The sequence below is a fragment of the Piliocolobus tephrosceles genome, chromosome 11, assembly GCF_002776525.5.
Source record: "Piliocolobus tephrosceles isolate RC106 chromosome 11, ASM277652v3, whole genome shotgun sequence".
Classification (NCBI taxonomy): Eukaryota; Metazoa; Chordata; class Mammalia; order Primates; family Cercopithecidae; genus Piliocolobus; species Piliocolobus tephrosceles.
Window position 1 is genome coordinate 57,311,429 of NC_045444.1, and position 13,472 is coordinate 57,324,900.

General features: G+C 38.1%; 1 protein-coding gene across 4 annotated transcripts in view; it reads right to left on the reverse strand.

Annotated features, from left to right (window-relative positions):
* The window catches only part of METTL8 (methyltransferase like 8), a 115,529-nt gene that overhangs the window by 70,024 nt on the left and 32,033 nt on the right, over nucleotides 1–13,472 (reverse strand). For 2 of the 4 annotated variants that reach the window (XM_023185942.3, XM_023185943.1), the window contains exon 2: nucleotides 843–997. In XM_023185942.3, the coding sequence (XP_023041710.1) occupies nucleotides 843–985 (143 nt within the window). In that variant the 5' untranslated portion in view covers nucleotides 986–997. Of the gene's footprint in view, nucleotides 1–842; nucleotides 998–9,007; nucleotides 9,037–13,472 lie in introns of those variants that run through there. The other 2 variants (XM_023185940.1, XM_023185944.1) reach the window with 2 other exon arrangements.

The window sequence follows — 13,472 nt, forward strand, 5'->3', positions numbered from 1 at the left end:
AGCATTTTTTAGCAAGAAATTACTTTTTAATTAGGTTTGTACATTGTTTTCTTAGACATAATGCTATTGTACACTTAAGAGACTACAGTATAGTGTAAACATGACTTTTATATGCACTGGGAAACCAAAAAAAAGTGTGACTCACTTTATTGCAATATTTGCTTTACTGCAGTGGTCTCAACCAAACCTACATTTCTGAGGTATGCCTGTAATCCTAACCTCAGTTTCCCTCACTTTAAGACTTTCTGACTATGCCCAAAGAGGAGTGGTTTTGCATTACTGAGTTGTTCTCATATGGCACATAGTCTGTAACACTCATTGAGCTCTCACAATTTACTGCCTTGTATGGGTAATTATCAGCTTTTTCTGTAAATATCTATCTTTCCAAATAGTGTGGATTCCCTGAAAGCATGGACAAGAATCTTATCAATGTGATCTCCCTGGTGCTCAGTAAGCCGCAGGTACTGATATGCATTTGTCGGATGACAAGTATGAAAAAGAGGGAAGGGACTGTGGAGCTGGAGGAGGGCCCCACCTAGGAAAGAATCCTCACCCCCACCCAGTGACAGCAGGCAAATCAGGATCAGAGGTAAGCAGGAAGGGCCTGCAAGAACTCCAAGGCTACTAAAAGCACATGGGAAGTTTCACTTTTCCAATTCCATTTGCAATGAAATTCAGAATCGGCAACACTTACGTCAGGATTGGTTACCCTAGCTTTTGGACTTCCACAATATGAGTTAGGTCATCAGCTTTAAAAACCCTTTCTTAGTTCTAAATGAAAATAATACCACTGGTGATATTTAAGAAACACACATAATATCAGACTTGAAAAGAAAACTCACCACATGTTGTGTTCAAAAACTTTGGCTGGGTCAGTTAAAATCCTTGATCCCAGAGGGGCCACTGGGTGGTAACCACTTTGGTATCTGTGTGGCACCTTTCCTAGCCTTAGACAGGAAATGGAATTTCTCCAAATCATGTTCATCCTAAGCAGTACCTAAAAAGTTACAAATGATTAATTAGTCAACATAGATTAAACAGTGTATTGTTTACCTAACACCCAAAACCTGGTTCTAAAGGTTTTCAATCTGAGAAAGCACAGGAAAACTAGAAACTTTTTAATGAAAGATGAGCATAACAGCTTCTCTCCTGAAGTATATTCAGGCCAAGAGATGGGAAAGAAATATTTAGGGTGGGCAACACTGGCTGGCTTTTTTGTGCAAGCCATAGCCTTGACCAACTTTGTTTTGTTAGACATTTTATTTGCTCATTTAATTTTTAGTGCATGACCAAAGCATGTAAATCCAAAATCTGAATTTGTGTACCAAAGACATTTTTTTTTTTAAAGTAATGTTATTTTTGGGGGTAATTCTAGGAAAACATATTTCTAGGAAATATTTTGTGACCACTAGACAAAAATCCCAAGTATGGTAGAAGAATAAAAAAACAAACCTGTAACTCTCATTCTCTGTGCTGAAATGAATAATATGAAAATCAGTCAAATAAATATTAAGACAGAATCGTAGCAATTCTTAATTCTAACAATCCTGTATACATATTATTATTAAGAATAGTCAGCAATATGGATGCAAAATAGATTTCCCTGAACAAAATGCATGCTTTGCTGGGCACGGTGGCTCATGCCTGTAATCCCAGCAGTTTGGAAGGCCGAGGAGGGTGGATCACTTGAGGTCAGGAGTTTAAAACCAGCCTGGCCAACGTAGGAAAACCCCATCTCTACTGAAAATACAAAAAAGAAAAAAGAAAAAATTATCCAGGAGTGATGGTATGCTCCTGTAATCCTAGCCACTTGGAGGCTGAGGCAAGAAAATCACTTGAACCCAGGAGGCGGAGATTGCAGTGAGCTGAGATTGTGTCACTGCACTCCCACCTAGACAACAGAACAAGACTATCTCAAAACAAAACAAAACAAAAATGCATGCTTAAGGCCAGGTGCAGTGCCTCACACCTGTAATCCCAACATTTTGGGAGCCCAAGGCGAGAGAGTTACTTGAATCCAAGAGTTCGAGACCAGCCTGGGCAATATAGTGAGACCCTGTCTCCACAAAAAAAAAAAAAAAAAAAAAATTACTCAGGGGTGGTGGTGCACGTCTGTGGTTCCAGCTACATGAGAGGCCGAGCCTAGAGGATGAGGCTGTAGTGAGCCATGATCGTGCCACTGCATTCTGGCCTGGGTCATAGAGCAAGACCCTGTCTTAAAAGAAAGGAAAAAAAAAAATGCTTATACCCTAGCTCAAGAGGAGAATCATCTGCTGATTAGCCCAAATCCATCTCCATTTCTGGAAGAATAACAAACATTTAAAGAGCATGTCATCTTAATTACATACTTGTAAATGTGTCACTTTAAAATCTTTATGGAAAAGTATTAAAAAGAAGCTCTAAGGAGCTTACTTTTTCCAATAAGAAACCATTGTAATATTGCTTGACATTTCAGTTGTTCATCACAACGTTCAGCCTAATGCTGTCAGCTGTCAGGTGGAAACAGATGCTAAAAGGTGTGTGTATGTAGTATGCATCACAGATTATTGGAGGTGCTATTAGGCGTAAAAATGCCATATACTGTGCACTCTTTACCACCCTGCTGAAAATGAATAGATTAAGACTGTGAATTCCAAAATGAACTGCAGAATGTCAAAAACAGCTCTTTGTACTTTTAAACATAAAATTCAAGATTTTCCTTTTGGAAAAAAAAAAGTGGGGGCATAGTTACATATACCAACAAGACTGTAATGGTTCCATTCAAATGTGACTTAACAGTGATGAGAAATGAAACCTTCAACAGCAAGTGCAGATGCTCCTGTTTCTTATTTGTTTTCCTTCTCCAGTAAATGCAAGCTCTTTGGTGGAGGCAAATGAAATGAAATGCTCCACCTACTACCACCTTTACCCTGATGTGCCTTTGTTCTTTTTGCCTGCCAATGTTCCACATAAGACTATCAGTGTTCTATAAAACCCTACCTGCAAAATTATTTTTAGAGCTCTTTCTGCAGTGAATAGTATTCACAAAATCTTCTGTATGCTGAAGAGTAGAAACTTATTACACCTAGAAAGAGAGGCAATTCATGCTCAAAAGTATAAAATGATGTAAATGTTTCCTACCCAGGAAAGGCAAATCAAAATGGAATTTCAATCCTTTAAATAATCACGTGATACTTATCTATACCCATTTATATATAGAAGAGGGAAGAAAAAAAAGTAAGAGTTTCTCTCACTATAAATGACCAAGAGCCTCTGTAGACAGAGACAAAAAGATACAACCAGATTGGATTGTTAGGCAATTCAGGAAAATGTCAGAGAAATGTGAATCTTGCAGGCTGCTAGTCTGTGGAGAAAGCACAGTGTGACCAGGGTCTAAATATGTGGCAATTTCCCTATTTAGGCAGCTGTTTCTTTAATTAACCACACAAACATCTTTATTTCACTTACTTATCCATAACAGTTATGCACAGCCTTGCATTGCTATTTATCTTATTATATAAATATATAATAAACGTATATAGACTATATAATATAAACACATAATAAAATTATATAAATGCCTTCTCACTTAAATTGCAAGCTTCTAGAGGCAGCACCAAGCTGCTCATGAATTGTTTGACTGATTACATAAAAATGATATTTGTCTGACATAAGTCTCATTGGATGGAAGTTACTTCATATTTTCCAGGGTGGATCCTAACTAAGATCTTTGCAGTGTGAAGGAAGTGACAGAAGAATGTGACAATATACAGGTAGCTATCCAATTATATTAACTACAATGATTAACAAATATGTGCTTTGTATTATCACTACCATGTTAGCCTAAGGTTAGCTAGGTCATGGTTCAATTTTGTGGGAAAAGAAGGGCAGGGCCAGCCCCAGATAAAATTCTGGTAGAAAAAGTAGGTTTCTGCCACCAGAATGACCCAATCCCTTTATGTACCTTCTCTTAGCTCTTTTTTGGCATACTCTAATTTGAATACCAGTTTAACTCAGATATTATTTGCATAATATCTTATTCACACAAAACTGTGTGAATAAGTAGTATTTTTATTTGAAACAACACAAAGAGGTACAGTTAAAATATTCCATTCATCTAAAAAAAGGCAAGAAAGGAAGAACAGAGGAATGAAAAACAAATAGGACAAATAGAAACAAATACAACAAATAGGACAAATAGAAAGCAAATACCAAGATGGCATATTTAAACCCAACCATATCAATATTTACAATAAATGTAAATGGGTTCTAATTAAAAAGCAGATTATGAACTTGGATCAAAAAAAGTAAGACCCAGCAATATACTGTTTATAAGGCAAGCACTTTAAATATAAAGAAACAAATAGATTAGCATAAAAAAAGGTATACTATGCAAACAGTGCATAAGAAAGCTGGTGGGGCTATATTAATAGACAAAGTAGACTTCAATGAAAAGACTATTATAGAGAAAAAGAGGGACATTTAATAATGATAATAAGCCAATTCATCAAGACAACATAGCAGTCTTAAATATGCATGTACCTAATAACAAAGCTGTAAAATAAATGAAGCAAAAAGACAGAACTTTCTAAAAGAACTTAATAAATTCACAGTAATACTTGGAGATTTTAACAACCCTTTTTCAGTAATAAATAAAAAAAATCAGCAACAAGCTATCAAAAAATCAAAAAGGATAAAGAAGATTTGAACATTATTAACTTGACCTAGATGATATTTATAGAAAGAACATCATATGTAGCAATAGCAAGATACACATTCTTTTCAAATGAACATGGAATATTCACCAAGGTAGACCATACGGTGGGCTATAAAACAAGTCTCAATAAATAGATAAATTTGGCTGGCTAGGCACAGTGGCTCATGCCTGTAATCCTAGCACTTTGGGAGGCCGAGGAGGGTGGATCACCTGAGGTCAGGAGTTTGAGACCAGCCTGGCCAACGTGGTGAAAAACTGTCTCTACTAAAAATACAAAAAAAAAATTAGCTGGGTATGGTGGTGGGTGCCTACAATTGGCTGAGGCACAAGAATCACTTGAACCTGGGAGGCGGAGGTTGCAGTGAGCCAAGATTGTGCCACTGCACTTCAGCCTGGGCGACAGAGTGGGACTCTGTCTCAAAAAATAGATAAATAAATAAAAATAAATCCCAAAATATTAAAATTATACAGTGTGCTTTTTGGCTATAGTAATATTAAATGTTAATATCTTGATGAACTAACTTGTATTAATAAATGTCCCTTCTTATCTCTGGTAATAGTCATTTTCTTGAGGTCTACTTTGTCTGATATTAACACAGGCCTACCAGGTGTCTAATGTAATGTCGTGTATGGCATGTTGTGTATCTTTTAAAAAAATTTTAGTCTATTTGTGTGTTTTTATTTTTTATTTTATTTTTAATTTAATTTTATTTTTTGAGACAGAGTCTTGCTGTATCGCCCAGGCTGGAGTGGAGTGCAGTGGTGCGATCTCGGCTCACTGCAAGCTCTGCCTCCCAGGTTCACGCCATTCTCCTGCCTCAGCCTCCCGAGTAGCTGGGACTACAGGCACCTGCTACCACGCCTGGCTAATTTTTTTTTGTTTTGTATTTTTAGTAGAGACGGGGTTTCACCGTGTTAGCCAGGATGGTCTCGATCTCCTGACCTTGTGATCCGCTCATCTCGGCCTCCCAAAGTGCTGGGATTATAGGGGTGAGCCACCACGCCCGGCCTTACTTGTATGTTTACATTTAAAGTGCTTTTCTAATAGGCAGCATATTGTCAATCCTTGGTTTTTTATCCAAATTCAAAATAATAATGATAGCTACAGAAGTTTCCAAATGTTAAGGAATTAAGCAACACAGCTATAAATAACCTATGAGTAAAAGAACAAATCTGAAATTAGAATATATTTTGAACTGAAATCTCAAAATATCAAAATTTATGGGATGCAACTAAAGCAGTGTAGAGAGAGAAATTTATAGTTTTAAACATTTTTATTAGAAAGGAGAAAGATGTCAAATCAATAATCTCAGCTTCTTTTTTTTTTTTTTTGATAAGGTCTTGCTCTATCACCCAGACTAGAGTACAATGGCACGATCATAGCTCACTGCAGCCTTGAATTCCTGTGGTCAAGTGATCCTCCTGCTTTGGCCTCCCAAGTAGCTAGGACTACACTCATGTGCCACCCACAACTGGCTACTTTTTTTTTTTTTTTTTTTTAAGACAAGGTTTTGCTCTATCACCCAGACTAGAGTGCAATGGCATGATCATAGCTCACTGCAGCCTTGAATTCCTGCGGTCAAGTGATCCTCCTGCTTTGGCCTCCCAAGTAGCTAGGACTACATTCATGTGCCACCCACACCTGGCTACTTTTTTTTTTTTTTTTTTTTTTTTTAAGAGACAAGGTCTGCCTATGTTGCTCAGGCTAGTCTTGAACTCCTGAGCTCAAGGGATCCTCCCACCTCGACCTCCCAAAGTGCTGAGATTTACAGGCATCAGCCACCTTGCCTGGCCTCAGCTTCTATCTTCGCAAGCTAGAAAAATAAGAATAAATTAGACCTAAAGTAAGTAGAAAGAAGGAAATAATAAAACAGAAAGCAATGAAATAGAAAATAGGGCCAGGCATGGTGGTTCACGCCTGTAATCTCAGAGCTGTGGGAGGGAGGTCAAGGTGGGCAGATCACTTGAGGCCAAGACTTTGAGACTAGCCTAGGCAAAATAGTGAGACCTTATCTCTAAACAAACAAACAAACAAACAAACAAAATTAGCCAGTGCCTGTAGTCCCAGCTACTTGGGAGGCCAACGAGGGAGGATCACTTAAGTTCAGGAGTTCAAGGCTGCAATGAGCTATGATCATGCTATTGCACTGCATCCTGGGTGACAAAGCAATACCCTATCTCAAAACAAAACAAAACAAAAAAAAAAGAGAGAGGGAGGCAGGGAAGGAGGGAAAATGAGCAAAGCAGGGAAAAATCAAAGTCAAAAGTTAGTTCTTTGGAAAGATTAATAAAACTGATAAACTTCTGGCAAGACTGATATCAAACATGTGTTTCACAAAACACAAACTTCCACTAATAGGAATGAGAAATGAGATATCACCACAGTCCTTACAGACATTGAAAAGCTAATACTGGGATATTATGGACAATTTTATTGCATTCATTAGATGGGACAAAGTCCTTGAAAACCATAACTTACCAATAATAACAAAATAACACAAGAGAAAATCTGAATAGCCCTAAATTTATTAATTACATTTGTAATTAAAATCGAAACAAACAACACACCTAATAGCATGGCTGGTATTTAAAAACAGCAGCAACAACCCAGAATATAACAAGTATTGGTGAGGATGTGGAGAAATTGGGAAATTGGAGCCCTTATTCATTGCTAATGGAATATAAGATGATACAGTTGCTATGAAAAAACATCATGGTGCCGGGCACGGTGGCTCAACCCTGTAATCCCAGCAATTTGGGAGGCCGAGACGGGCGGATCACGAGGTCAGGAGATCGAGACCATCCTGGCTAACGCGGTGAAACCCCGTCTCTACTAAAACGAAGAAAAACTAGCCGGGCGAGGTGGCGGGCGCCTGTAGTCCCAGCTACACGGGAGGCTGAGGCAGGAGAATGGCGTAAACCCGGGAGGCGGAGCTGGCAGTGAACTGAGATCTGGCCACTGCACTCCAGCCTGGGCGACAGAGTGAGACTCATGGTGAATCCTCAAAAATTAAACATAGAATTACCTTACAATTCAGCAATTCTACTTCTGGGTATATACCCAAAGGAAGTGAAAGCAGAGACCAAAGTGATATTTGTACACCCATATTCATAGCAACATCATTCACAATAGACATAAGGTAGAAGCAACCCACATGTCCACTGAAGATAAATGAACAAAATGTGATACATACATACATACATATATGTACAATGGAACGTTATCCGGCCTTGAAGGGAAATTTTGACACATGCTACAACCATGGATAAATCTTAAAGATATTATGATAAGTGAAATAAGCCAGTCATAAAAGGGCAGATTTGTATGATTCCTCTTGTATAAGGTTCCTAGAGTAGTCAAACTGATAGAGACAGGAAGTGGAGTGGTGTTTGGCAGAGGCTGGGGAATGGGGAATTAAGTTTCTAATGGATATGGGAAGGGGCGAGAGGAAATGGGGAGATGTAGATCAAAAGATACAAAGTTGCAGATAAGCAGGATGAACATGTCCAGAGATCTAATGTACAATGCGAGGGCTACAGTCAATAATATTTTATTATATTTGGGATTTTTGCTGAAAGAGTAGATTTTAGGTACACTTGCCACACATACACACAAAGGTAACTATGTGAGATGATATATTTGTTAATCTACTTGTCTATGGCAACCACTTCACTGTGTATATGTCTATTAAAACATCTTCTTGTATACCTTATATATACTATTAAAGAAGAGAAGTTAGACACCAAAAAAGTAAAAAATAAATAAAGAGTTTCATTTAGGGAAGATGAAAAAGTTTTGGAGATGGATGAAGAAGGCAGCCAGGCGCGGTGGCTCAAGCCTATAATCCCAGCACTTTGGGAGGCCGAGGGGGGCGGATCACGAGGTGACGAGATGGAGACCATCCTGGCTGACACCGTGAAACCCAGTCTCTACTAAAAAATACGGAAAAAAAATTAGCCGGGCATGGTGGCGAGCGCCTTTAGTCCCAGCTACTCGGGAGGCTGAGGCAGGAGAACGGCGTGAACCCGGAAGGCGGAGCTTGCAGTGAGCTGAGATCGCGCCACTGCACTCCAGCCTGGGTGACAGAGCGAGGCTCCTTCACACACACAAAAAAAAAACAAACAAAAAAAACAGTATGAAGAAGGCAACAGAAATTTCCACAATTCCTGATAAGGTGTTTCAGTTTTTTTAAATTTACTATATGAAAAATCTGAGAACGTGGTCCTGACCCTTCACTTAACTCAAACTAATGTCACATCAAAGGCATATATTGTACCAACTTTGCCCACAGGTTCCCATTTTCAGCTCACCATCCTATGAAGGTCCTTCCTCTTGAATCCTAAGAGGGCCAAAATGAAACAGAAAAAGCATGACTTTAGGGGCATGCCGCGTGAGATCTTAACGCTAAGGCTCAGTCATGAATAGGCAATGGCTAAAGCAATCACTAAGGAACAGACAAGAAAGAAAATGAAACTCATTCAAGTATTAGATTGACAGTGTTGTTAAAAATCGCATTTATTATGCTACCAAATATAAAGAAGCATACCAAGAAAAGCTGACAGACTTCCTGCCAGCTCTAGGTGTAGGTAGATATGTGCCTATTTTAGAATGTAAGGAAAAGAACAAATGTATAAAAGGACTTGGGTTCAGCATACATAGTAATCTGACAAGCCAAGGAGAAGGTGGTTTTAATAGGTTCCAGTTGCCTGAGCAGACTATCACCACAATGAGCATAGTGGCAAAAGCAGAAGCCTTGATAACAGAAGGCCAACGTGTGGGGAGCAGATCTCTCCCCAGCTACAAATTTTTGCTAGATGCTTTGCCTACCACTAAAATGGAGTCTTTTACACAATGATTCATACATCTGCCTGACCATATCAACAAACTATAACATATGCTACAGGAATAGGTAAAATGTGTGTAATGCACATGACAAAATACCTCTTAACTGCAAATTTTGCTTTTGGGGAGCAACAGTTTCAAGTAATACTGTTTTTTTTTTTAAAGAAGGATTTTAATAAGAGGAAAGACTCCATAGTATATTTTGCAAATTGAAAAAATATTTTAGAAAGTAAAGGCTGAACACAGTGGCTCATGTCTGTAATCTCAGCACTTTTGGAGGCCAAGGCAGGAGGACTGCTTGAGCCCAGTAGTTTGAGATTAGCCTGGGCAACATAGAGAGACCTCATCTCAAAATAAAAATAAATAAATAAAAGAAAATAAAGCATCAATTCCAATATATCTTCCATGAAAATTTCATTTTTTTTTTTAGAAAAGTTAAATATGTACTATGTGTGATGACCTATCCTCAGTACTTATATAGAGTATATTATCTTATTTAGCTTCCATTCCCTGTCAAGGGGTACTGTTTTAAGGAAAAAAACCTATAAAGGACGAAGTAAATTAACAGGCCTAAAGTCACCCAGCTAAAAATTGACAGAGATTCAATTCCAGTCCAAACAGTCTAATTAAAGAATCCACATTCTACCTTTTTGGATTTTTTGTTTTTGCTTTTTTGAACAGCATTATTATTCACATACATATAATTCACCCATTTGCCTTCTACTTTTGTATACCACATGTACAAGAAGGATCATGTTACTGACTCCCCAGTCTTTACTGGGGTTGCTAATTTGTTGTAACTGATTTCAGGAGGCCCAGAATTCCTTCTCTCCCTTCATCTCTCTCAACTGTTTTTCTCTTGGGCCTTAATCAAAGAGTAAGCAATGCCATTGGTAGCCAGCAGTCCCCAGATTTAGGACAGCACAGTCATTCTCTTACTTGGCTTGTCACATTACTATATATGCTGAACCCATATATAACAATATGTATAATATGTACTCAGATCTCAAGGTGCAGACAAAGGGCTCTTGCATCACCTAAATAATGTAACATTTTAACACCCAGGTCTTTTCACTGGTTTGATTTTGCAGAGCTGAGTAGTAGAGACAAAGAACAACTTCTTAGTTCCCTTGCTTTTTAAGCTGGTTCCTAAGACTGCTTTCTTGCATCTTAATACTACTAGAGGAACACCAAAGAAATAGAGCAAATAGTACTGCTGTTTGTATGAATCTATAACAATTATCCTTGGGGCACTTAGCTAGCTCTAGGAAAAACTATTTGTAAAATTCCCCAAGGATGATTCCCAGTTGTCTCAGCTTGCTGCAACCCCAGGGAGAGGACCTGCTATTAACCATACACTAAATGCCAGTCCACCATTTAAAAGTTAACTTCCCTTCAATGTTTCCTGACTTCTGAGTATCTTCTAAATAAATAAATTAGAGAGACATTCATGTTTTCACCTTTGTAACGGTTTAGCATTTCTTCTCAGCGGGGAAGCTGGTACAAAGGTTTTCATTCAGAGCAGCAAACATCATCTAGAATGAAGTTGCACTAAACATTACCTGAGAGGCTAGCATTAATGAGAACAAATTAAGTGCTACTGCTGTACTTTTTTAGAGAGTGAAAGCTGACAGGTAAGAAACACTTAAGTATCAACTACACTGCAGTGAAAACCGAAGCTTCAATTAACCCTGGCAATTTCAGAGAACTCGGAGGGTGACCATCTGCCAGGCAAACAGCTTAGGCAACTCATGCATCTTGTTTTAATCTTTCTTTGGATGATTATAATTTCAGGGTATAAATAAGGTTATTAGCAAGAACAGAACAACAACAATAATTACAGTAAGTATTTGCAGAGCACTTTGATCACACTATGACGTCAGTAACTCTGCAGCTTCAAAATGGGAATCTCATGCTTAGTGTTTGTTCTCCATGACTGCCCTGAATGGTGGCTACATGATACACTCACTCACACAAAAAGAGGCAACTGGGACTCAGAAGTTAACTCTCTAATGGATTTACTGTAAGCTCATCTCAAAGCCATCTCAATCTAAAATATCTGAACTATTCTTATTTCTCTGGACATTGTCTCTAAACACGTTATACTGGGCCAGAATGAAATTGGTTTTAACTTATTTACCTGGCATTTCACATTTAGACTTCTGTGTACAGAACAGGAAAAAAGCTTGGATTCTTAATGGCATCACTGAACAGGTAAACCAGTGATAGTCTATCTCTGGACTCCTTGCTAGGTGAAAAAAGTAAATCCTTTTGTATTTTAGCCACTATTAGGTTTTCTGTTATGTAATACATATTATTGTTAAGTCCTGGGATTTCAGAGACAAATCCATCTGTTTTCTGCTCTCAAGAATTACCATTAAGTGAAGAAGAAAGAGATGCAAACAAAGAGTCCTGACATGATATATAGTAAAGGTAAGTACAAAATGCTATTGGAGCACAGAGGAGTGAATGATTAAGTCTACTAGTGGTGGCTCTGAGAAGCTTTCTGGTGGAGGCAATATTTGTGCTGGGTATAGAAGAATGAGTAACATTCCACGGAGAAAAGGGTAAAAGCCAGGGAATTTCAGGCAGGATGATTAGCACAAATAAAGATTAAACAGGTATGAAAACATGGAATATTCAGAGAATAAAAAGTAATATAGAAAAAGGTGCTGACCTAAATAATTCTGGATATGAATAGTGTCTATAAAACTAAAGGCAATAGGAATGGTAATAAGCACTGTACTCTAGTAGATAAAGGGTTAACAATTCTGAAATCAGTACACAAGGAAATCAGAATTGAACAATTAGTAAGTAGGTGATACTTGGTAGACGCCAGGTTTCTCATTGTTGGAATGGGAGGTTACAAACAAAGGGAAGAAAAGGCTAGAATAATCTATATGGTGATGGCTTAGAATGTGAGTCATTTGTATGCACTCATATTTAGCTTAATATACATATGTTCCATATAGAAATATTTGTAGATATGTATGTATACATTGATTAGTATACACACATATATTTCCTTACTCCGTCATCTGAGAGGGCCTAGAAGTCACCACATCCCGCTGGCAACAAGCACACCCAGTACCCAGATTTTCATTTCTAACCATTCTCTAATAAAACAGAACCATGGCTCCTTGGAGAAATGGCTGATTCTAGGATTGAGGCAGAGAATATAAGATGAGCCAAGAGCATCTTATAGTGCCAGAAAGTAAGGAAGTGCACACACACACCCCAAAAAACAAAAAAAACCGACAGTGCTGAGGGCATTGTCAAAAGGACACGGGAGCCAACTGAACGTGCACCCAATGGCCAAAGTTAGAACACTCTGACCAACAAAATAAAAAGTAGTTTTAGATTACAACCCAAAGAATAAAATAAACATCCATGTATCCATACTCATATAAATGATTAAACAAATAAATGAGGGAGAAGAGAGAAATCATCCATGCAAACAGTGACTAAATAATTTATGTAAATAAACACTCTTCCCTTAAGGAGGTGGAACATAACTCCTCATTAAGTGTGGGCAGCACATAGTGACTTCTTTCTAAAGAGTTCAGTGTGGAAAGGGGGAAAAAATAACTCTGCAGCGAAGTAACTTGACAGACTTTCTCAGCCAGGTGATCAAGGTTAACATAAACAGTGATAGTGCTGATAGTATGTATTCTTGCTTTGATGTGATAAAAACAGCACTTTACCTCTCTATGTTCTTCCTCCCCAACCCCCATAACTTCAGTCTAATCATAAGAAAACTATCAGATAAACCCCAGTTGACAGACATTCTATAAAATATGACTAATACTCCCCAAACTGTCAAGGTCATCAAAAACAAAGTCTGAGAGACTGCCAGAGCCAAGCAAAATAAGGAGACATGATAACTACATGTAATGTGGTGTCCTGGATGGAATCCTGAAACTCAAAAAAGTC